Source organism: Jaculus jaculus, chromosome 2, assembly GCF_020740685.1.
Source record: "Jaculus jaculus isolate mJacJac1 chromosome 2, mJacJac1.mat.Y.cur, whole genome shotgun sequence".
NCBI lineage: Eukaryota > Metazoa > Chordata > Mammalia > Rodentia > Dipodidae > Jaculus > Jaculus jaculus.
The window spans coordinates 167294808-167321147 of NC_059103.1; the positions used below are offsets into that span (position 1 = coordinate 167294808).

At 42.6% G+C, this 26340-nt stretch overlaps 1 protein-coding gene across 1 annotated transcript in view; it reads left to right on the forward strand.

Annotated features, from left to right (window-relative positions):
- Positions 1-16319, forward strand: part of Sdc2 (syndecan 2) — a 114326-nt gene extending 98007 nt beyond the window's left edge. Inside the window, exons 2-5 of the mRNA XM_004656949.2 lie at positions 418-529; positions 10093-10226; positions 12418-12553; positions 13937-16319. Coding sequence (XP_004657006.1) covers positions 418-529; positions 10093-10226; positions 12418-12553; positions 13937-14100 — 546 coding nt within the window. The 3' untranslated portion in view covers positions 14101-16319. The remainder of the gene's footprint in view (positions 1-417; positions 530-10092; positions 10227-12417; positions 12554-13936) is intronic.
- Positions 16320-26340: the final 10021 nt, after the last annotated feature.

The following is a 26340-nucleotide window of genomic DNA, read 5'->3' on the forward strand; positions in this document are numbered from 1 at the left end:
CCAAAGCACTGAAATGCCTTGCTGTACATCCCCCAAGAAAGCCTTAAGTGATTTGGGTGTTTTGTAACTTTTGCAGTCAGGGAATCTCATTTGTGACACAGGGAGGGACTGAGATAGCACTGGGGTGATGGAAACTCAGACAAGTTTAGTGGAGTAGAATAAAATTAAGCTGTGCTTGATTAGACCACACTACTAGCTTCCCTTGGGGGCCTAAGTGCGGGGCTCTTGATTTCACAGAAGTCCAAGTCTCTAGGGCATCCTCAGATGGCTAGATCTGAAGACTCAGACGCATGAGGGTTGGGGAAGTAGCAGGTCATCCCACCTGGAGACAGCATGTGCAACACTTTGGACAGTGAGATAAATCCATCCATTTCTTCATGTAAGACCACCCTGAATCCTTTGTCTTTCCTTTCTCAGAAGGCGGAGGTGACGTCTGACAAGGATATGTACCTTGACAACAGCTCCATTGAAGAAGCTTCGGGAGTGTATCCTATTGATGATGATGACTATTCTTCCGCCTCTGGCTCAGGTAAGAGTGTCTCCTGGTCTGGGTGTGTGTGTGCACACACATTTTACTGCAGGACACCAACAGCATGCCCAGCGGTTAAGGATGTGGTCTTTGGGTACAAGTTCTCGCTTTCTGTGACTTAAACTGTGAGAACTTGGGGATTTAGGCATCTGTACTGAGTTTTAGATTCCTCATTTAGACAAGGGAAAGTGATAATAATATTTACCACACAGAGCTGTTGTAGGGATTAAAAGAGCTGACTGCGTTAGCTTTAAATTTCATTCTTAAGACTTTCAGAGTGAGGTCATAGAAACCTCTGCTAAAGAAGTCCTGCAAATACCAATTTTACATAAATTGCCTGCCCTATTTTAAGATTAATAGACGAGGGGCTGGGAAGATGGCTTAGCGGTTAAAGCATTTGCCTGCAAAGCCAAAGGATCCCTGTTCAATTCTCCAGGACCCACATAAGCCAGGCACATGTGTCTGGAGTTCATTTACATCAGCAAGATGCCCTGGTGTGCCCATTCTCTCCCTCTTTCTGCTTCTTTATCTCTCTCAAATAAATAAATTTTAAAATGTATTTTAAAAAACATTAATAGATGAAATTAAAAAAAGAGAAGCATAAGCTTTGAAATTCCTAGTATGCTCTCACAACTAGGAGGAGCCTGTAACAGCCAGGTAAAAGAAGACAAAACAATATCTTGAACTTCTTTGGTATATTACTTATCTATTTCCTTTGCAATGCAATGCTGTATGACAAAGCATCCCAATCTTCACTGGCTTAATGCAGGAGATATTCATTTCATTCATTATTTTGTAGGTTGGCAGTTAGGGCTGGCCCTTGTATGTCTAAGCTGAAGCTTGGCTGATATTGGCTCTTTAATATGTCAGAGATAGCCAAGTAGACTTGGCTTTAGTCCTCTTGGCCTCTCATCCTCCAGGTGGCCAGCCATTTGTTCATAGAAAAGCAGAAACCCCAAGCACCATGCATACATGTGCAGAGCATCTCACAACCTAAGCTTACAGCTTGACAAAACATCTCTGCTACCATATTTTATTGGTCAAATCATGTCTGAAAGCCAGACTCTTACCTTTCTGTGTTGAACTCTGCAGTGCTAGGAATTAACCCTTGTGTGTTAGTTTGATGGTCACTGTGACCAAATATCTGTCCAAAACAACTTAAGTGAGGAATGATTGATTTGGGCCATGGGTTCTGAGCAATCAGTCCATTCTTACTTGGCCTTGTGTGCTTGGCTAGGACATCACGGCAATTGGAGCATTGTGGTGGAAAAGTTTCCTCACCTTTGGTGGATAGGAAGTAGGTAATATGGAAGGGACCAGAGAGCAGGTATAACTTTCTTTTTAAAAAATATTTTTATTTATTTGTTTGAGAGAGAGAGAGAAAGATAGAATGGGCACATCACTGCCTCTTGCCACTGCACAAAAAACTGATGGCTACACCACTTTGTGTGTCTGCACATGGGTACTGAGGAATTGAACCTGGACCATCAGGGCTTCTCAAGCAAGTGCCTTTAACTGCTAAACCATCTCTCCAGCCCCAGGTGTACTGTTCAAAGGCATGTCTCCAGCGACATATTTCCTCTAATTAGACCCTACTTCCTAAAGTTTCTACTGCTCCTAAAATAGAGCTGCTAGCTAGGAACCAAGTGTTTAATATCTGAGCCTGTGGGGGGTTATTTAACATTCAAAACAAAACCCAGGGTCTGATGTATTCTGGACAAGCATTTTACTGCTGAGCTATAATCCCAGCCCCAAGTTCCACCTCTTAACCCAACGAGCTATGATCACATTGCAGAGGATATGGGTACAAGGAGGAATAAAGGGCCATGACTGGTTTTCAAATATATGGTGATACGCCATCCATGCCAGGTATAGCTCCAAAGAAGCCAAGAAGAAGGAAGAGCTACTCAGACACTGAGTTAACATATATGTCAGAAATGTTTTGCTGCAGCATATGAGACCTTTCTTGTGCAGAAACTTTTATTCCAGATTAGACTCAACAGATGATAAAACGTTAGGCTGAGTATAGATGCATGACAATTAGATTGGCCTACGCTCCAGAATGAACCAGGACAAATTAATATCAGATGTGTCCTGGTAAGTATTTAGACAATATAAGCTTGTTTCATGTTGAAAAATAATGAGTCTGAAAAGACAAGTGAGCACAAGAAAGGCGGTGGCTGACCTAGTAACTGGGAGCTTCAATGCAATCCCAATGTAAAAATAGTCCTGGTTATTCTAGGAAGAGTGATGAATATCACACATGCAGAATGAGTGTGAAAGAGTTGTTCTCCATTGCCCACAGCTCTATAAATAATCTTTCACTCATGGCACCTCTTTTTCTTAGCACCTCAAAGGTGCTTTGTAATTGTCACTTTCAAAATGTACCAGGAAATAATAAATATGATATTTTTGTTCCCCCCACCCCTCGTTTTACAGACCTTAGCATGCATGAATTGTTGGGGATTTGTAGATGCTGTCCGACTCATTTTGCTGACTCCTCCTGAGACTGGGTGTCCTCTTAACTTAAGGGACAAGAGTGCAAAGTCCTGCTCACCTGCCCGCGCTCTTCCATCGTATGGTTGGAGTGGCACATTTGAAACTCTGAACTCACTCCTCAGAATGATGCAGATTAGGCTTGAGCATGGGCAAGTTGCTCAGCCATAGCTTGAACTTTGGGCAGATTCTTGCTGTGAGAATAGGAAGGACATGGTTCTTGACATAAGAAACTACCTTGCATGATGCTGTTTTTCAGCTTAAGGTGGCAGTGCTTGTAACTGAAATCTGTGAAGCTTTCACTGTGTGCTGGCACTGATATGTCCTTATAACATCCCTGTGCTGGGAGATTTTGTTATCATTTCTACTTTTCACATGAGAAAATCTAAGGTACAGAGAGATGAAAGAACCTGCCTCATCTCATGCTGTCAGAAAGTGAAGGGGCTAGGGCAGGAACCAAGGAGGGGGGCTTGAGAAAGTTATCCTTCATTCCTGTGATACACTGTGTCTCCTGTATTGTAAAACTCCCATTCTAGAACTAAGAGGCCTTGCCTCACTGACACCTAGTCTCATCGGGATCTCTCACGGTTAGTCTGGCCTAACTGCTCTCATGTTAGTGAGTACAAAGGCAAATGGCCTAAGAGACAATGTCTAAAGGCCCAGAGGGCACCTCAGCAGGGAGATAGACCCATGTTTGGGCTCAGAACAGATATCAACAAGCTCCATAGGCGTTTATTATCTGCCATGCAAAGTGCTATGAGAGAAATAGAGACGTGAAAGATATACTTTGTAACGCTAGTTGATGGGCGACTTAACAGAAAAGTACTGCCCCACAAAACTTGAAGATGTAAATAATGGAGTTCTGTTTAAAGATGGCAAAGTGAACATAATTATGCCTTCCACAACCCAACTCAAGCGAAAATAAAGGACTCGGACATTAACTCACCAGAAAAAAAGAAGATGGTAAAGGAGACAAAAGACAAAGTTTGGAGAGTAGGAAGCACATGGACTCATGGTACCGGTCTTGGTAGACATGAGAAAGCTGAACTGGCCAGCACGGGCCAGAGCCAGGACACAGACCTGTCAGAGTCCCCTGAGTGCCGAGGAAGCAGTGCCACGGGTGGGTTGGGGGAGGGTGAGAGTGGCGCTAATATAAGAATGACCAGTTGCTGCTACGTAGGCTGGACCACGAGTTGCTTGGGCAGATATTGGTCGTTTCCCCCAGTAGCCCATGTAGCACCTTCTGGCACACAGAGACATTTACCATACCAATATCCATGGGCTGACCCCACAATGCACGACCCATATACCTCAACAAGGAGGGGCCAATAGGGAGAGGGTAGGTCATGGATGAGCCTAATAATGGTACCAAACTGCCTGTACTTGCACAATAGAAAACTAATAAAAAAAAAAAAAAAGAATGACCAGTTGACAGTCTATTTAGGAAACAAGTCGATCTGTTTCTTCCCCCCATCATGCAACAAAACTCATGCCCATGCTCTAGTCCTGGAGGAAATCCGGGTGTGGGGGGGACATGGGTAGAGTAGACACTATTTAAACACATGAAAAAGTAGCTGGCCTTGTTGCTGTATACCTGCGGTTCTCTAGCTGCCAGGGATGCTGAAGCAGGAAGAACACTCTGAGCTCAGTATTTTGAAGCCAACCTGGGCAGCACAGCAAGATCTTATGTCAAAAAGTAAACACTGCATACTTAGGAATTTGTTTTAGATAATTTCCTTTTTAATGCTGAGATATCCCCAGATGTGTTTCCTCCAATCAGTTTCCAGAACACTGCTGTCTGTCCGTTACTATCGGATAAAGGACTGAGAAATTGCTCAATGGAGTTAGTCTAACTAAAAAGCAACTCAAAACTGGTGGCATTTGGAGCTCTCTAACGACATACATGACTCCATCTTAAACTGTAGTGTCCACATATGATAAACCTCTCCTGGGTTTAGAGCTTCCGGTGGGCATTTCTGTGTTTAAATGTGAAGAGCCAACTCCAGTTTCCTAGGCACTTATGAAAAACTCAGAACACAAAAGATAGAGATTTCCCCAACCCTTAACTTGGGAGACCATAGAAACTCACAAGAAGAAATCTTACAGAAAAACTCGATAGATTCTAGGAGATAACAAGATGCCTTGGGCCAGGCGTGGTGGCGCACACCGTTCATCCCAGCACATGGGAGGCCAAGGGAGGAGGATGGCCATGATTTTGAGGTCACCTGGATACTATAGAGAGGATTGCAAGTGAGCCTGGCTAGAGTCACCTCAAAAAGTTGAAGAAGGAGGAAGGAAAGAAAGAAGGGATGGAAGGAGGGAAAGAAGGAAGAAAGGGAGAGTGGAAGGAAGGAAGGAGGGGAAGAAGAGAAGGAGGAGGAAGAGAAGGAAGACGAGGAGGAGGGAAGAAGAAGCAGCATTAACAGGAGAAACATGAACAGGACACTCATGATAAAACAGGAACATTCATGAGAGTGGAACTCCAATGTTGAAAAAAGGAACCCCAGAGGCTGAGAGACGGCTCTGGGTAAGACTGCGTGCTGTGCCATGCCAGTGTGAGGGCCTCAGTCTGACCCCCAGCATGACATAAAAAGCCAGGTGTGGCCCGCATGCCCAGCTCTGACAAGGCTGGAGACAGAACTGAGACTCACTGATCATCCACTCTAACCAGAAAGCAGCCAGAGCTGTAGGTTGAGGAAGAGACCCCATGTCAAGAAAGGAAGGCAGAAAAGTCCATCTTTTCATTAAAGATAATAAAAATAATAGCTGAGACAGAGTACACATCTTTGGAAATGCTAGCTTGAGAGAATTTTCTACTTTGTAGCTGTCTTCTCCCACTCAGCTCTCTCTAGCCCTCATTTGGTGACTCATGTTTGGGATTCTTTTGTAGCAAAGTGGTGGTGGGGAGGGTCTTGAAATACCTTAATTGAGATTTTTCATTCTCATTGAGATTCTGTATTGTTTGTACGAAAATGATTCATAGAAAAAAATGATTCATTGTAGTAACAATCAAGCATATCAAATGAAACTTTGATGGATCAGGTAGGCTGATAGAAAAGTTGATGTTCTATTGTTATTTTTTCACATGTTTTCTTTTCCTTCTTTGTGTATGCGTGTTCTTATGCTTGTGGGCACATGTATGGGCTTGCGTGTATGGAGGCCAGAGGTTGACATTGGATGCCTCCCTCGATCACTCTCCACTTTATTTACTGAGGCAGGGTGCCCCAATTGACTCCAGATCTCACTGATTGCTAGTCTAGCTGGCCAGCTTGCCTTGGGGAACCCATGTGTCTGCCAGCCGCCACTCATTCCTGGTGTTTATGTGGGCACTGGGGATCCAAACTCCAGTCCTCAGGCTTGTGTGGTGAGTGCTTTATTCATGGAGCCATCTATCCAGCCCCCTTATGGTAACATTTTATCTTTATAGAATGCCTGCACGTATGTGTCACATCTGTGATAGATATATTATCATACACGCCATAGGGACATTTTGGTCAGTGATACACTGAATACGATGCTGCTCCCCTAATATTATATAAGGAGCTGAAAACTCTTATCAACTAGTGACATTATCATAATGTCATAGTGCAACCCATTGTTTATTATCATGTCTTCGATGACACTGGTATAAACACATGCCAGACATATAAAATATATAGTATATACTTACATACACTACATAATACTTGGTAGTGGTAATGAACAACTATGTCACTGGTTTATTATTTACTATGCTATACTTTTTAAAGTATATTTCTACTTATAAAACAGTTGGCCAGTATGCTGCAGCAGCTGCAAGCACTGTATATTTACAAGGTCTTTTGATTACATTGTTTTTTTTTTTCCTCTCTCTCACTGGCTTTTTGGTCCATGCTAGGGATCAAACCCAGGGCCTTGTACTTACTACCACTGAGGCACAACCTCAACCCTCTTGAGTTTGGTGGAAGCAGTAGATATGTTTGCATATGCGATGCGTATTTACACCAGATGGCCCTAGTGCACAGTAGGTTTTATACCTAGGCTTATGCAAGCACACTGTTATATCCCCACAACAGTAAAAGCCAACACATTTTCCTAGAACCTCTTTGTTAACTGATATAATACTGGTATGTGTACCTTACAGAGAAAATTATCCTCATTTTACAGGTGAGGAAATTAACCAGTAAGCAATCCCTTCAGCCCCCAAACTCTGTATTTTTTCAATATACCTGGTCAGTTCTTCTGTGTCACAGTGAGCCTACATGTTCTGACATTAAAGGAAAGAAATTAACTGTGGCCATTGCACTGTTTCCAGCATATCGCCTCTTGCCTTCAGAGCTGCTTCCTTCATGGTTAGAATCCTATGGGAAATATTCCTTTGATTTGAGAATATAGAAACAGTCATTTATTGTCTAAGGAAGCAAGTTAGAGTCTATTTTTAATTATTATATAGTGTTTACAAATGATTAACTTAAAAGCAATGTTACATTTGCATGTCAGAAATTCTTACATGTGAGAAATTGGTGGGTAGTCACTGTGTTATTTGCTCTTCTCGTCACTCTGACTGAACCTGACAGAAAAGTGAAGGAAGGAAAGATTCAATTGGGTTCTTTGTTTTAGAGGATTGTGGTCCATCATGAAAGCCAAGGATAGCAGCTTGGTCATTAGACCAGAACCTTGAAAGTCCCACCCACAGTGGTCCTTGTCCTACAGTTAATCCCCATGTCCCAAAGGAGCCACAGCCTCACAAAGCAGCACCGCCAGCTGGGGAATAATGTCCCAAAATTCTGCTGGTGACATTTTAGACTCCAACCATGATGGCCATGTAATGAACACTGTACCAGATCAGAGCTTGTAGTGCCCCAGACGCTATGCTAGGCATGTAGGGAGCAAAACAGATACAATTTAATCTCTTGGCCTTCGGGAACTTCCAGTGTGGGAGAAGAGATGCTAATCAGTAATGATATCAATACATGCATTATAACACAGTTTGTGGTGAATGCAATTAGGGTAACAAAGATGGCACTAAAAACTAACACAGAGCTCAGTCGTCATGGAGGAACATCCTTCCCAAGGTCCAGGCATGTGTGAAGAATTAACTTGGTGTGAGGGCTTCTGTCAGAAGATCAGGGCACCACAGCGAGGACACAGGAAGTTGTAAAGGTCGGCTTGACTAGATTGCACTCAGCTGGGTTGAGGCAGTCTGTTTGGGAGTTCATATTGTAAGGATTTTAAATAGGGATAAAGGGGACACAGCCACTTTGTAGATAGTGGATTTCCCATCAAGTAAAAGGGACTTCTTAGGAAAAGGGCAGCAAAGAGAGTTCCCATAATGGCTTGAATTTGGGTAGTATCCTCCAACTGTAGAAATGTCAAACTGCAGAGATGCTAAGCAAATAAAATTAATAGGGCTAGCTGATGGTGTCCTTACAGAGGCAAGAAGAGGAATCAGAGCTCTGGTATGTAATGACAGAACGTTCTGGTCACTGAAAGACAGTATGGACAAGATTGAGTTTGGGAGCAGAGGGGAAAAGATTATGAGTTCGGTTTGCTTCCTTAGGTGTGTAATGTCTTGGAGACATTCACGTGAAAATGTCTAGCACTGTCACACATTCAGACCCACTGGGTATGTGTGCCTGAGTCTGAGAGGGGTAGTGAAAGTTACCATCAGAAATTTGGATACTATCAATACCTAAACTCACTTCAAGCCATGGACTTGGGAAGGGAGACAGTATAGAATCAGGAGCCTGGAGTTGAAGCATAAGGAACCTTTGGTGTTTGGTATTTCAGTAGAGGAAGGTAATCGGACTACTTAGAATAGCCAGTGAAATAGGGAAAAGCCAGAGAGTTGTAGACTCTGGAAGAAATGAGGTACATCAAGGAGATGGTAGTTGACACTATCCAATGGTGCTAGGAGTGGGTTAGTTACTCTTTTGTCACTGTAACAAAACATCTGAGATATGAAATTGAAGAAGAGGAAAGGTTCTTTTGGCTCACAGTCTTGGAGTTTTTAATCCATGACTGGTTGGCCTATTACTTTCCGGCCTGTAGCAAGGCAGAACATCATGATGAGAGTGAATATCTCTGGATGCCACTTACCTCACGGTGGCTAGTAGGTAAAAGAGAGAAAGGGGCTAATGTCCCAATACTGTCTTCAAGGGCATGAGCTCCAGAATCTTCCTGGAGGACCCATCCCTTAAAGCTTTCACTACCGTCCAATAGCCCCATGAGCTGGTGGGAAATCTTGTAACATGTGGACCTTTGGGAGACATTTACCCAACCAACACAAGAGGCACTGGTAAGATGATGGTCACTCAGAACAAAGCTCTTGGGTATGGCAACATGGAGGACATTGGGGACCATGACATAAAAGAGCATTAGTATGACTTCAGGATAAATCTAACCAGATGGAGCAGGGTGAGGAGGTTGTGAGGACAAGAGCTAGATGGTCTACAGTACCACTGGGAAAGTTGGTTTTAAAAGTGAGAGACAGGGTAGGGGCTTGTCATAAGATAAGGAGGCATTGTGGTAGAGTTTGAACTTTCCATGTTTGGATCTTTTTTATTTTAAATATTTTTATTCTTTTGAGAGAGAGAGAGGGAGGGAGAATGAGCACATGCTACAGCCTCCTGCCACTGCAAATGAATTCCATACGTGCGAGTCACTTTATGCATCTGACTGTACATGGGTACTTGGGAATCGAACCTGGGCCATCAGTCTTTGCACAGAAGTGCTTTTAACCACTTAGACATCTCTCCAACCTTGTTTTGTTTTGTTTTTGTTTTTAATGAGAAAAGGGATATGTTTCAACATAGATAGAGGAAAAGATGACTGTGAGATATAGAGATTGAATGAGTAAGGGAAAGAGGTCCACTTGGAAGAATTCAGGATGATAAGATTTTAGAAAAGCATGCCAGGCTACCCACAAATCCCCTGAGAAATTGCTAAAGACTGCAGAAAGGTTCGTGTTAACAGTTCAAGGACAGATATTCTGAGAGTGTGACTCCATCAGCATCCGTAGATGTTGCCTGATAATGTTGCAAAGCAATGCTGATTTCCATGCTCAGCTCACCTTCTTGACGTTCTAGGAGCCGATGAAGACATGGAGAGTCCAGAGCTGACAACATCTCGGCCCATCCCAAAGATTCCGTTCACTAGTGCTGCTCCGAAAGTGGAAACCGTGACACTGAAGACGCAGAGCAAGATGCCTGCTCAGACAAAGGTGCCTTGGCTTTGCTTTACGTTTATCACCTACCTGTGAAAACTCCGCTTATTTGCCTGTACAGAATAGCTCTTTTGAGAAGCCACACATCAATTATGTGAGAACAAATGGCCTTTCTCTGCCCATCTCTGCAGGCCTACCACAAGGGCCCTCTAAACTTGCTTTGCTTCTGTGATCCTGAGGAGCATAGCACACCTGTGTATATTCATTGTGAGAACTTACTTAATCAGAATGAGATTGACCTCCGCACAGAGCGAAGCTACTAGCTAATGAAAACAATGAGCTCATGATTTTGACCTTGTTAGCAGTACATTGTAATTAGCTCCATCCACTTAAAGGTCAGCTATTTAAGTTGCAAAGTGTGTATTAAAAGTCTGGAGGTCTAGATTTAGAATCCCAAACCCAGTCAAATTTCTTGTATCATTAAGAAGATTGATGTAAGTGCATGTGGCATGGCACCTGAGACCTGGTAAGTATTCTGGAGACGCTAATTGAATTTGGTGGGACAGAAAGGATCAAGCCAGTTCACCAAATGAGCGTGAGTGGTGAGTGTGTGGTAGACTTTGCACTTCAGGGATAGTGATGAAAACTTAAAAACACAGTGTCCCCCTTCAGAGCTCACCATCTGTTGCTTAGAGGTAAGATGCTGCCAAGCGTTACAGAAGGCGGGATTTGGAAGGCAGTTCATGAAGTAGCGAGCAGCAAACCCTCTCTGGAGCTGGTGGGAGCATAGGTGGGCTTTTTCTGTGCTTACTGGAGTCCCATGTTCCCCCTCTTCCCCAACCCTCCTGCCACACATGATCAGGATGGAATGGCGGATGAGAAGTGGCCAAGAGTAGGTGCAATTGACGGCACAGTGGCTGAACCCTTCAGAGTGTGTGTGGCACAGTTATGTGATATGCCTGTGGGAGGGTGAGTCTGGCCTTCTTCACTTTTTTAAAAATTTTTTGGTTTTTCAAGGTAGGGTCTCACTCTAACTCAGGCTGACCTGGAATTCACTATGGAGTCTCAGGGTGGCCTCGAACTCACTGTGATCCTCCTACCTCTGCCTCCCAAGTGCTGGGATTAAAGGCGTGCGCCACCACGCCCGGCTATCCATTCTCACATTTTTACTTCTCTGTTCTCCAGACAGTCTCTTAGACTCAGTGGCCATTAGAAATTATGTGGGACAAGAAAGCCTTCTGGGGCAATTTTGGCTTTCAGTGACAAGGAGTTGTATATCCTAGGGGAAACCTAATTCGATGTAGATTTTTGGGCTGTTGACAGCAATGGATTAAAATTGACTTAAGTTTATAAAAGTTGACTGTAAAAAAGTAACTGAATTGCATCTTGATTAAAAAAATAGACATTTGACTGATGAGTTTAGGGATTAAAGATTTTAATACATTGATATTTCTATTTTAATTAATATTAATGTAATAATTAAAATTCATCCCTTCATGGGTAATCTGTTCACTATGTGTTAAACACTGTTCCAGGAACTAATAACAATGATATTGATCATGAATAACAATGATAGTGATATCATTCTATGTTTTGTGGCTACATGGTACAGCTGGATTAAACATTGCCTCTCAGATACCCTTAGTGAAATTCTGCTGTAGATTGGGTCTCACAGTGACATCAGTGTCACTAGTACCGATATTCTATCTACTTTGTTTTTGTGGATTTATGTGACTACAGAGTCAAAAGAGCAGTCATTTTTTTTATGCAGACTGCATCCCTCAGTCTCTTACTTCATTGTATTTCCATGCCATCCCAACAGCCAGACGTGGGTGCAATAAATCTTTAATTAGCTTCATTTAATTATCCAGGCTGCCTTTTGTTTTTGTCATTTCATCTTGCACAGATGTGTATGAGAGTGCCAAGTTGTCTCAGATTATCTTTACGCTCTGGTTCTTAGTACTCAAGTCTGTGTTTCTACATAATAGAACATTTCAAGTTAAGAGCAGCGAATGTCCCTTCCAGAGCACTCTGCTAGGCCATTCCTCTAAGTGCCAGGGGTCTAGAACGAACTACGGAGATCTTTTGTCCCATACCCTCAAACCCTAAAATGGTCTCTTGGGTGTCCCCACCCCCCAGATCCAAAGTGCTGGTATTAAAGGCATGTACCACAATGCCCAGTTGGAGATATATATATATATATATTTTTTTTTTTAAGTAGCATATTTTTCATTCCTCCACATTCCAGTCACCTGAAGAAATTGACAAGGAAGAAGTACACCTCTCTGACACGGAAAGGAAAATGGATCCCGCTGAAGAGGATACAAATGTGTATACTGAGAAACACTCAGACAATCTGTTTAAACGGACAGAAGTCCTAGCAGGTGAGTAGCTGGGAGATGTCAGGAGAGAGAGCACTTAAAACAACAGGCTTGGTTGGAGTAGGTGGTAGTCAGCCATTCTTTGCTGCCTGTCACCTTCCTCCTGGGAAGAGAGAGACTGGTAAAAGGTTAGGAGAACCTTGTCTATTCTTTTGCCAGTTTTTCCAGCCTATCCCTCAGCCAGCCTATAGGTGGAGGCTGAGGTAGGAGGCAGGCTGGCGGAGTCAAGATGGGAACTTGCCCAGAACAAGTGGGGTGTGGGGCCAGGGAAGGACATGAAGAGCAGATAGTCTTGCTCCAAGTCATCCCTGAATTCAAAACAAACTTCAGAGCAGAAAAACCTCTTTGTAAGGTGGGTAGTTGGCAAAAGGGCTGTGATGAAAGTATAGGTTGAGCATCATTGATCTGAAAATCTGGAATGCTCCAGAAATTTAAATGGCGACATGATACCATACATGGAAAATCCCACAACTGAGTTCCTGGGATGGGTTGGATCGGACATGTAGACGCAGTACACAAACTGTTTCCTGTACAAAGTTAATTTTTTAAATTGTATAAAATTTCCTTCAGGCTATGTGTTTCCAAGAAAAATGAATGAGTTGCATGTTTAGACTTGGGTTTTAACCCCAGGATAGCTCATTGCATGTATGCAAATATTCCAAAATCCAAGAAAAGTCCATAGTCCAAAATTTCTGGGCCCAAGGATAACTGATACTCAACCTGTGCTAACATTTGTTTTAAAGAGGAATATTTGCGGTGGAGAAATAGATAGCTTAGTGGTTAAAGCACTTGACTGCAAAGCTTAAGGACTCATTTTTAACTCTCCAGGTCCCATGTAAGCCAGACACACAAGGTGATGCAAGTGGGCAAGGTCACACATGTGCAAAAGGTGGAACATGCGTTTGGAGTTCCATTATAGTATCTGGAGGCCCTGGCACGCCAAATCTCTCTCTCTTCTCTCTCTTCTGTCTTCTCTCTCCCTCTCTCTGATAAAAATAAATGAAATTAATTTTTTTTAAAAAGTATTTGAAGATTTAAGAACACCTAACTTGTGAAAAGCTAGCATCACATTTGTTCAAAGCTAGGTTAACGATACCGTGATTTGTGTTTTCATTGACAAAACAGATCAGGATATGATACTTAAGACTGAAAAGGTGAACGTATGGAATTAGTTAAGGGCACAGTCATATTGGCACATTGGGGTTGGTATTATTGCCTTTCTGAGTTTTTGTCAGATTAGCATAGTTAACCTTTATTGAAAACTAGATTATTTTTTAAATTGGAATTTTTTAAAGTAAATGTTTTATAAAAGGGTAAATGGACTGGGTTTGACCAAGCCAATCTTTGCCCCCTTTGAAAAGTAACCGTCCTCTCTGTATGTTTCAGCTGTGATTGCTGGTGGGGTGATCGGCTTCCTCTTTGCCATTTTCCTCATCCTGCTGCTGGTGTACCGCATGAGGAAGAAGGACGAAGGGAGTTACGACCTTGGTGAACGCAAGCCTTCCAGCGCCGCTTACCAGAAGGCACCGACCAAGGAGTTTTATGCATAAAACTCCCACATAGTGTCTCTATTTATGAGATCACTGAACTTTTCAAAATAAAGCTTTTGCATAGAATAATGAAGATCTTCGTTTTTTTGTTTGTTTGTTTTTCATTAAAGAGCCATTCTGGCACTTTAATGATAAAATCCCATTGTATTTAAAATTTTCCATGTATTTCTTCAGAAGGACATAAAATTAAAAATTTAACATTTGCAGTGTTCTGTGAATAGCAGTGGCAAAATATTATGTTATGAAACCTCGATGTTAATTGGATTGGTCTAAACATCTATGTGCAAATGCAAAATGATTGTTTTTGTCCTCTGGGTTCAAAGATGAAAGCTGTCTCATTCATTAGCCTGTCTCAGATTGACCTGACCAAGTTGGTCTTTGTTAATTTATCTCTTGTCCCCTCTTCTCTTCCTTCCCTTCTTGTCCCTTTAAGAAGCAAACCAAACCCTATGCCTTTTGTAGCTGTCATGGTGCAATTTGTCTTTGGATGATTTAGATAACGGTAATTTAGTGTATATGTGATTTTTCAAATATGTAAACTTTAACCTCCACTTTGTGTAAATTTTTAAATGTCAGACTATCCATTTTACACTTGCTTTATTTTTCATTACTTATAGCTTCAGGCAGATTTGCAACAGCAAATTAATGTGTAAAATTGGATTATTGCTACAAACTGTAGTCCTATCTACTCAGATCTTCTTTTGCGAGGATTTGATGTGAGTAACTGAGCAGCCTCAGCAAACCCAAAGATGCCAACAGTATTTTGAGAGGCTGCTGCAGATGTCTTTGGCCACTGGGCTTGTTCATTTCTTGCAATTTGAAGGTATGAAGAGGAGTTTCAAGAAAAAAAAAATCGGTTTTTGTTCTTCAAACGCATTTCAGTTGTAAACATCTCTTAAAGCCTTTGAAGTGCCTATGATTCCATGTAACTTGTCACAAGACTGGTGTTAATGAGTATATATAATAACAGTTTGAAAAAAGTTGGTATTTTATAAGCACAGACAATTCTAATGGTAACTTTTGTAGTCTTATGAATAGACATAAATTGTAATTTGGGAACATAAAAACTACTGAATAAATCATGTGGCCTAATATTGAAAATGTCACTGTTATAAATTTTGTACATGTTCCATCCAATGTACATCTCCCTTTGCTAACGACCATCTGCTCTCAAGAATGACATGGGTGTGTTTTTTGAGTGTTACACAGCATCTGTAAATCAAGACCAAAGAGCCCATCCATGAGACAGTTTCCCCTCTGAATTAGCAGGGGGAAACAAGCATATCATCTCAAGTGTCTGGGTTCAGGAATTGAAAGGCTGCTACAGAATTTCTAGGTTTGCAACTCTTTTGGAATGGCTGGTGGAAATATTGAGACAGATGCCTGCTTTTGCAAATAACTTTTAAGACTATCAATCCCAAAGAATGGAGGGGGGCTTTCTGGAAGTAGGTATCTCAGGCTTAGTGGTATAGATTGATTTACCTTTCAAGTATGCTCCAAAGCTGTCCTGAAGCTTAGCCAAAGAACTCATGTGTGGAACACCAGTCACTTTATGAGATAGGAGGGAAGGGCCGGAAGGCTCTGGGTGTTACATGAGATAAATAAGAGTCTTGCTTTTTAGGATGGAAGTTTCTAGAGAAAGTGACACCTTAGGAGGAGATGAAAGTATGAGGGTACCCTGGTTAGGTATTATGGTACCTAATATTTCCTTTTCTGTTTTGCCATTAAGTTTGTTTTAAACCACGAGCCATGGAGGCAGAAAGTAGACAGCAAAAGCATCAGCTTTTCCAGCATAACATTTATTTTTAATAAAGTTTGAATACTTCATTTAGAGAACTTTCTCTGGACTTACCACAGAACTCATTTAAATATATATATATTAGAGCAACATTTCAAACAGTGTTTTACCTAAATCCTTCATGGCCTTAATTCTCAAATTCCTACTTAATCACAGATTTGATTCACCTTGTTTAGGATGATTGAAAGGAAAGGAAAAGATAGGCCTTTCTAAAGCTACACAATGTCCCTCAATTACAGAGGCTAAGAATATAGTGGGTTTACCGCTAACTGTGCAAAGCAAAGTGAAACTCTATTCATAGAATAACTTGCTTGGAATATCCATGCCAGGAAAAGAAATTTTCTGGCAAATATTTTGTCACTGCTGTAAAGCAAAATATTTGTTAAAGTGCCAAAATAAAGTCTGTCATGCCGAAAGTAAATCATTGTATAGCCTCACATCCACTTTTCTTCAATTGTACGTTTTCTGCTTAGTTTATTTATTGTTTTAATTTTTAAGATGCAGTAAATAATACTGTAAAAAGTGTTAGTAATCATTACTGGGTGCAGGAAATTTTTAGTAAAATATACATATTAAAACCAGTGTGAAAATTTCCTGTTTCCTAAAGCACATGTAAGTGATTTCCTTGTGTGAATATAGCTTTTTGTTTGAGAGACTTGCAGTATTCAAACTGTCCCGTTTTCAGCATGTGGGGGAAATGGGATGAGCACTTACTTTTTTTTTTTAAGTGAATGTTTTAATCACAGGTGTGCTATGTGAACTTCAGGATTAGGACCCAGCTAATAAGAATGAATCAGGAACGTGATCAAAATTGCCCTTAGTGAATGTGGACAGGAAAGAGTTTCACATCACATGCCAAGTGAATTTATGTGGGAATGCCACTTATCTCAGGAGTTAAAGACAATGCCTGCCCTTGCTTCTTGAAGAGGTGGTGTAGTCAGCATAGGGCCTAGGTGAGGGCACTGAATGCAGCATGGACACACCTTACTCAGGGCCCTGAAGGAACTAGTGTCTTATGAATAGTAACTGCAGTTTTAGGTGCTTCTTTATTCAACATCTCAGACATTTTCAGAGCTTAAAAAAAATCTATGGAAGAAACCTAAAAATCTTCTGGGGTTAGTTTGACTATCAGGGTTTTATTTGTCATACTACATTTCAATAATAAAGTAGTAGAAAAAGTTCATTTTTCGGGCTGGATAGATGGTTTAATGGTTAAGGCTCTCTCGCCTGTGAAGCTTAAGGACCCATGTTCTACTCTCCAGATCCCACATTAGCAAGGCTCACAAAGGTAAGACAAGCACAAAGTCACACATGCCTCTATGAAACAGGCAGTTGTCAGCCAAATCTGCTAGCCTGGTTCATTTCCCTAGCTACCCACGTAAAATAGGACTGTCATTCATTTGAAGGGGTAACAGATCCTTGTACACATCCCCAAACTCACACACACATAGGTGGGAACTTTTTTTAATGGGAAAATGGTAGGTTTAGGGTTAGAAGTATAGCTCTGGTGGATCATTTACCTTGTATGCATGGTCAAGGTCCTCAGTTACATCCCCAGCACCACAAAAAAACAAAGTTAAACAAGGCAATGACTTTATGCAACATAATATCTAATGATAGTTTCTAAGTTCCAAATCTATAGCAATCAACAGCAAGATGCTAAAAGATTTCAATTAACATGGATCAAGCCAGATGAACAGTGATGTTGGTCTACAGTAAGTGATCTCTGAGGCTCTTTTCAGTGCTGATATTTTATAACGATAGTGAAATTTGAGACTTGGCCATTTCTGAGGAATTAGATTCAGCCAGCACAGGAAACTTTAGAAAGGATAGAACAACATCTGTCTGCCTTTTAGTGGTAAAAAACAGTATCCAAATGAATCTTGCCCCCACTGCCTCCTATCCTGAGTACTCTGAGGGTTCCAAAATTTCATTCATTTTCTGTTCTCTGTGGTCTTTAGCAGGACCTTTTCTGACCAAGGACTCCTGGTGTCTTTGAGAACTACTTGGTTCCCTGAAAATTACCTGGAAGAATGTAACCCAAGCTCATGGGCTTGGATCCCCACAAATATCCAAGTGAAGCTTTAGGCTTTGGGGATCTGGATATGCTAAGCCCAACATAGATTCATTCCAGTTTCGCTGGCAAGTAAAAGCTGCCTGTGCAAACCATAAGCAGCTACATCAATAACAGCTTGTCTCGTGATGGTATAGAACACGTACAGAAATTGGGAGCAGGGGGTGGTCAATGTAGACACACGCTGCTCACAGGAAGCTTTCATGGACTTGCAGCTAGTGGAAAAGTCAGGAAATAAAGCTAACAGGTAGTTTCCCTTGCTGGTAATTTCCATAGTGAACATAGTGCAGGCTGATGTAAGGAACTGAAGGGTTACGTGTGTTTGCTTATTTCCACTTCTTGTTTTGTTTTTCTTTTTAAAAAATATTATTTATTTGCAAGCAGAGGGAGGTAAAGAAAAGACAGACCAAATAGGTCTGCCCAGGCTTCCAACCACTGCAAATTAACTACAGATGTATGCGTCACTTTGTGCATCTGGCTTCTCATAGGTTCTGGAGAGTAGAACCCAGGTTGTTAATCTTCAGGCAAGCACCTTAATCAATAAGCCATTTCTCCAGCCCCCCTCTTTTTTTTTTTTTTAACACAGGGTCTCATGTAGCCCAGGCTGATCTCAAACTTGTTATGTAGGATTTTGACAACCCGATCCTTCTGCCTGCACCTCCAGAATCCATAGAATAACTGCCTGTTCCACCACCACACCTGGCTAGCAAAGCATTCTTGCTTAGTCAGGATACCCGTCTATGAGCTGGTAAAGAGTTGCCCTCAAAATAGTGTCAGGCACCGCCAGGCACAGGCAGGAGCCTTCAGAAGAGGGGCCTGAGCTGCCAGGCATGGGTAAGGACCCCTGGGCTACAGGAGGCCACGTCCTGTCCAAGCCCAGCACACCTGAACTTAGGCTTTGCCCATAGCCTTGCGACCTTTGTCCAGTTGCCTAGGAAACTCCTTATAAGCCAGCACCTTCACACAGCCCATCCCCATGAGACCCTAGATCACCTGACCCCCTCCCCACCCACCATGGCCTATGTTCTGGATTGAATATCCCCTATGCAAATTACACATCAGCAATCAACCTTGTCCATCCAGTCCCCTTAGAACCTTCCCTCAGATGTTTATAAACCCATTTCCCTGACAATAAACTGAGAGAGCTATTCACTGAAACTCTCACAAAAGTCTTTTACTTTTGCCCACTCACCCACTCTGGTTGCCTGGGAGCCTTTGGGGGGACAGTGTCTGACCCTGTAGTGAGAACCCAGGAACCCACAAAATAGTAGTCATTATCTTGAGCATTTCTGGTTACCAAGTAGAAGGGGTCAAGAGTGAGTAGGGCTGGAGAGATGGCTTAGTGGTTAAGCACTTACCTGTGAAGCCTAAGGATCCCGGTTAGAGGTGCGATTCCCCAGGACCCACATTAGCCAGACACACAAGGGGGCACACGCATCTGGAGTTCCTTTACAAGGGCTGGAAGCTCTGGCGCACCCATTCTCTCTTTCTCTCTGCCTCTTTCTGTCTCTATCTGTCACTCTCAAATAAATACATAGAAATAAACAAAAAATTTTTTAAAAAGAGTGAGTAGAGGTGGTGGAAAGAATGTAGGAGCCAAAGGAAGGGTACCACTCCTTACATACAACTGTCCAGACAGAAATTGGCCTCGATATCCAAGACCTTGCAGTGCCTAGCAGTACTTACACAAGGCCCTCATAATAGGAGAAAAAAGATGATGACATCAAATTAAAAGAGAGACTAATGGAGAGAGGGAGGGGATATGACAGAGAGCAGAGTTATGAAGGGGAAAGCAGAGGAGGGGAGGGAAATACAATGGTTTGTTGTCTGTAAGTATAGAAGTTGTCAATAAAAATATGTGTGTGCAAGTCCCAGGTAAGCCAGACACACAGTAAGTGTGCAATGCTGCACATGTGCACAAGGGGACACACGTGTCTGGAGCTCATTCATTCGAGTGGCTGAAGGCTCTGGTGAACCCATTCTTTCTTTTTCTCCCTCTCTGAAATATATTTAAAAGAAAAGGACTGGAACAGAGTTGTAAGTGCATAGAAAGTAGAACTTAGATGTATATGTAGAGAGGCTCAGAAAACACACTCAAGGCATCTGCCATGTGCTTTCCTGAAGAGAAAAAGCATCAAAGCAGGAGATAAATTGAGAGTCTCTGGGGGAAAACTGGGTATGTAGAAAGACTCAGAAAGAACACACATGGCATCCGCTATGTGCTTCCTAAAGAGGGAAAGTATCAAAACAGAAGAGAAATTCAGAGGAGAAATGATGAGAAGAGGGTTACACTCATTGTTACCCTGAGTTTGGAGCAAATACACAGGCAGCAAGCCCCGAGCTGGTGAAAGTACCCATGTAGGAGATTCAGTGATCAGAGAAAAATCACACATGTAATTAAAGTGAGAAGTTACTGTTTCCTCACACAAGAAACAGTGTTATACCCACTCCCCACCCCCAGCCAGGCTAGTGAGGGGGAGAAGCCAGACTCACGAGCATCCCTGTGGCCCAGCTGAACAGGAGAAACACAGAGTCCTGGCATCCAGAGAGCAGAGAGGGAGGGGCTGGAAGTCCACAGCCTTTATAGCATCAGATTCAAGTATTTAATGGGAAGACCTGATTGGCTGGAGGATGAACCTGAGGGAAAGCCCAACAGGGTCAGCCCACCCAGGTAGCGCAGTAGACTGTGGGCAGCAAGGGTTGCTCTGGATCAGTCTTGATAAGACATTTTTGCTAAGAATTTCTGGTGGCAGTACTGGTGGCGAGCTGGCACCTCCTCATGCTCCTTGGGCCTCGATCCTTAACTGAGACTGCCTGAGAAAGCTAACTTTCTCCTACCCTCCTTCAATACCACCCTCCCCAGTTCACACTCACACCTTTATGCAAATCCTTGCAGCTGACTCGAATACTAAATTCTAGAATGCGTCCAGCATGGGTTCTGTTTTCCTTCCTGGATTCCTACTGATGATAGAGGTCTGAACAACCTGAAGGTGATATTAAAAGTCATGGGACTACATGAGATTATTTGGAGAGGTTGATAGAGGAGGAGGATAGCACTGAGTCTTTTTCAGTGAACCAATTCCAGATTCACTCCAGAGCACAGACTAGCTGCTTGGCGGAGAACACAAGTGGGCAGGGAGAGGCTTGAAGAAATTCATAAGTAGTTAAAGTATAGCCTTCTGCTTGGTGATTTATAACGAAATATGAACTGTTTTTAAAACAAAGTAATTGGGCAGGGAAGTACGAAGTATGTGTACAGTCAGGAAATATCTCTATTATCTGTGTTTACAATGGGACTGTATCAGCAAGCAAAGCAGCAAGTCAATTCTCCCACTTGTAGCATTATTTCTGGTGTCCCTGGAAACAAGATTTTTGCTTCCTTAATTACATTCTGCTTAAGTAAATACCAGAGTAAACTTGTTGTATCAGTTACTTTCTTGTTTCTGGAACAAAATACCCAACCAGAAGCAGCTTATGGATACAAAGAGTTTATTTCAGCTTTATTCCTTCATGGTGGAGAAAGCATGGCAAAAGCAGAAGCTGGGGTCCTAGCATCATTTGAGCAAGGAGGAGGTAGAGAGACCAGGATGTGAGGACTGGCTATAATACCTCAAAGCCCCTGATCTTCCTACCCAGAAACATACTTCCTCCACTGAGGCTCCAAAAAAGTGCCACCATCTGAGGATTAAGTATTCAAATACATGAGACTACAAGGGACATTTTACATTAAAACCACCCCCACACTTGCATTTCCCTCCTCCTAAACCAATTTCAAAGAGAAGCAATAAGTAGGGCAAAAATGTAGATGGTTTTATTCTATATCAGACTAGCACTTTGACATTACAAAAAGTATTCTGTTCTGATAACCTCACATCTTAGTACTTAATTTGATTTTTAGTATCTTTTTCCTTTTTCACTTAGTTTATTTTTTTTTCCCCTTTTTAAAATCATAACAGCATTACCATGTTGGCTTGTAGGGACTGGATGAAGCAGTGAAAGTGATGCCTCAGCACAAGTTCTGGCATAAGGTAGATCCAGATGGTAAATCAAAATGGCTTATGCATTCTTCTACCAAATGTTTCCTGGGCACTATTTGCCAGGCATGGTGCTAGGCCCCGGAAGGGAACACAGTAAGAAAGTATGGGATGTAATTCAGCAAGGTGACCCTTGAACAAAGTTGAGGGTGATGAGGAGTTGCAACGTGGTGGATGGGAGAGAGAGCCTAGAGATCTGGGAATCTAGAGAAGGTGATAGGCAGAGAGAACATGGGAGCCATGGCCTTGACTATAGTAAGGGGGCGGGATGGTGGGCAGCACCCATGGACCAGATCATGTTTGTGTGGCCTTGTAGCCATTGCAATGACTTCAGAGTGATACCACAGGATGTTGAGTCAAGGAACAGCATAATACGATCTTCCTTAAAATTAGTTCTCCAAATTCAGGATGAGGATCACCTGATAGACTTGTTAATGGACTTCAGGACCCAGTCTGGAAGGTTCTGATTCAGCAGGTGGGGGCAGCCTGAGAATTCTCATTTGCATCAAGCTGCTCAGGTGTGACATGCTGCTATTCCAGAGATCCACACTGAGAACCATGACTTCACTTTGATTATGCTGTTGACAATAAACTGAAGGGGTGGTGGACATGGACTGAAATAAGACAGGGAAAGTAGTGATACTAGGGGAGTCCACACAAAGAGGAACAATCCCAGTGAATGGAAGTGGACAGATTCTACAGACCCAAGATGGCTGCCAAGCCTGGAGACCCATGGGGAATGGATCTGTGGATGTTACGTTACAATTTCTAAGAACAATATTTCCAGACTTTATGGGACATCCACTTTTTGAAGGTATAGGACATGATATTTTCTAACATACCCTTCTACATGTCACAAGTTCCCAAATCTTCCCCACTTCCCAGGATATCATGCACCATTGTTATCCCCTCCTCCAGGCAGCCTCACTCCTTCCTTTCATTCCTATAAACTTCGACAGGTATTTGTCTCTGGTCTCATGCTTTACACAGCACCTGCCTTTGCCTTCAGTTCAGGTGTACAGTAGTCAACCCCCTTGTATTTATTGTTTCATTATCCATAGTCTCAGTTGCCCATGGGCAAATGTAGTTGGAAAATTGTAAACGGAAAATTCCAGATGTAAATAACTTATGTTTTAAATTCATTTTAACAGTATGTTGCTATAATTATTCCTTTTTATTGTTAGTGTTAATCTCATAGTTCCTTATTTATAAATAATTGTACTTCATCAAAGGTTTGGTTATATGCATAGATGCATAGGAGCAAAATATTAGGTTGCTTTTTTTTTTTTTTTTTTTTTTGGCTTTTAAGGTAGGGTCTCTCTCTAGCCCAGGCTGACCTGGAATTCACTATGTAGTTTCAGGGTGACCTCAAACTCATGGCGATCCTCCTACCTCTGCCTCCCAAGTGCTGGGATTAAAGGCATGCACAACGATGCCTGGCTAAAATACTGGGTTTTGAGTTCCACACATGGTTTCAGGACAGTGCTGTGGGTCTTGGAATGTGTCTTTCACAGAAGAGGAGGGACTGTTACATAGAGCACCTCAATCATGTTCTATTCATTATGCTACTCCTGGCCGAAGCATTCCTTGCCTCACACCCTTGGTACCAAGCACTGTTCTTAGCACCACAAGAATCTCTAGGTCTTTATTCTTCACCTGTGAAATCTGGCTGGACCTTCTATGTCTGAGACCTTCAGCTAAATGTAACAAAGCAAACAATCTACATCACATCAAATCTAAACAAAATTCAATCAACGAGGTGTCTGCAGAGATTTGTTCAAAGCTTGGGCTTCAGTCTCTCCTACTTAAAAACCGAAAACCCTCCGATGGGTTGGTGGTTTCCTTGCGGATACATTTCAGCATTCTACAGATAAATATTTAGAATGTATGCAGGGAGCTGATTAGTATTTTCTTTCTTTGTTCTTTCAATATTTCCGTTATTGTGCCACATAATCACCACGCTGGGTCCAGGCTGTCCCTGAGATCAAAAACTACCCTTTTTATGACCCCCTCTCTCCCATTTATGTGAAGGAGGCAAGGCTGTCAACGTGGTAAGAAAAAAATTCTTATATGCCATCTTGATTGCTAACATCTGTTCAAATTTCCATTCATAAATTTAAAACCCAAGCTCCTGAGGCCATCTGTTTTCTCCCAGCAGTCTGAAAAGAAGAAAAGCCCAAGGCAGATTTGCAGGTGGGAGAAGAACTTCTCTGGCCCCTGCCACTTCAGTGTGTGTGGACTTCGCCTGCGTGTGTCTCCCTCACAAGTGGAAGAGGGAGGACTTCTCTTCCTTAGGGTGGGATTTCAATCCCTGCGTGGCCGTTAAAGGGGGAAAAAAAGAGATCAGGAAAAGGCTTTATCCCCACATTCTTCTCCTTCCCTCCCTCGCTTCCTCTCTCTCTCTCTTTTCTCTCTCTCTCACTTTCTCTCTCACACACACTCATATTTCGTGAACAAAAGTCAAGGACTAAAATCTCTAAGTTGCCCTATAATCTGAGTAAACGCCAGTGAACTAGGACCGACTTCTTTCTAGATGGTGGACAGCTTCCCTGCTTGCTGGGTGGCCACTGTGCCTCTCAGTGGGACTCTTTACGTGGATGGCTTTGGCATGGTTAGGGGATATGATATGGCAGCTGCAGGACCCACATGCCAGGCTAGGCATTGGTCTTTTATTTATTTATTTTTTATTTTGCGCTTGGCAATGTCATCCATGTCTAAGGGACTAGGCTTCTTCTAAAGCCACTTGGCTTGATTCCAGCCGTGCTGTTGCAGCGACTGTGAATGCCTTCAAAAGCTGACGTGACATTTTAAGGGCCCGCTGGGCTATAGTACTCTCTCAAATGCCACCTAGCTGGGGACTCCCTTTTAGCTTCGAAGATTTTTTTTTTTTTCTGGTTTATGTTGAGAAAGAAGTCCTCAAGAAACCACAGGCCAAGTCTAGCTGTCTTCCTCATGTCCTCTCTGAAAACCTCAGCAGAATGAGCAAGGATCCACCCACCTCAAACCTTAGTTCCACAGTGGTGGTTTGTGGGCTTGCCTTGCTGGCTTAGCGTGCTCATTTTCATTCTGCTCTGACCTTGCTTTTATATATAACTCATGACTGATACTGTGGGTCTCTCTGTGCGATTCATTTCACAGGCCTCAGCCCAACTTCTTGGCATGCCCATAGACTACTTCTAGTACCTTCTTATGCTTGCCTGCTATGATTTAAAGGTGTCCCCTGAAAGTTCTTGTGTCAGGAACTTGATTTCTAAATGCATATGCTAGTGTTATTGGAAGGTGGATTGTGTGGGTGGGTAGTCATTGAGAATAGATGAGTTCATGAGCAGAGGCGCCATTTTTCCCTTAGTGGCTTTATAAGAAGAGGGAAAAAAGCCGTCAGCCTGGTGGCATGCCTTCAATCCCAGCACTCAAGAGGCTGAGGCAGGAGAATCGCTGTGAGTTTTGAGGCCAACCTGGACTACAGTGTTAGTTCCAGGTCAGCCTGGGATAAAGTGAGACCCAACCTTGAAACCCCTCCCCCACCCTGGCCAAACAAAAGAAGGCGGAATAGAGATCAAGCTTGCATAGGCTTATTCTTACTCATACACCAGATACCCTCTGCCGTATGCTGATGAGCAAGAACTTCCTCACCACATGCTGGCAACGTGGATTTAGACTGCCAGCAGCCAGAACTGTGAGCTCAGTAAAACTGTACTCTTTATGTTACCCACTCTGTTATTTAGTTATAGCAACAGAAAATGAACTAAGGCATTGCTACCAAATACTACAATCCGTTAGGAGATGATTGTGCTCTGGAGAGAACACAGCAGCAATCATTGACCTAGGCATACTGGACTTGTAAGTGACCTGTACTTCTGAGAAGTTGTGGCCTGGCATCAGATCTTTCCACGGTTTCATCAGGCCCCCTGTACCGTCACTGAAGACTCCCCTTGTGCTCTCAGAATCCCTGCCCTGTCCCTTCCCTCACTCCCCGTCTACCTCCCCCCAAACTCAGGAGCAGTGTACAGAGACCAGGTCACAAGTTCCATCTTACAGCTAGTGTTAGAGCTTAACAGAACATGGAGAGGAGATGGGAATGCCTTGTGTTCTGGCCTCTCTCCATTTCTACACTCAAAGCAGAAATCTTTTTTTTTTAATTTTATTTATGGGCTGGAGAGATGGCTTAGCGGTTAAGTGCTTGCCTGTGAAGCCTAAGGACCCCGGTTCAAGGCTCGGTTCCCCAGGTCCCACGTTAGCCAGATGCACAAGGGGGCGCATGAGTCTGGAGTTCGTTTACAGAGGCTGGAAGCCCTGGCGCGCCCATTCTCTCTCTCTCTCCCCTATCTGTCTTT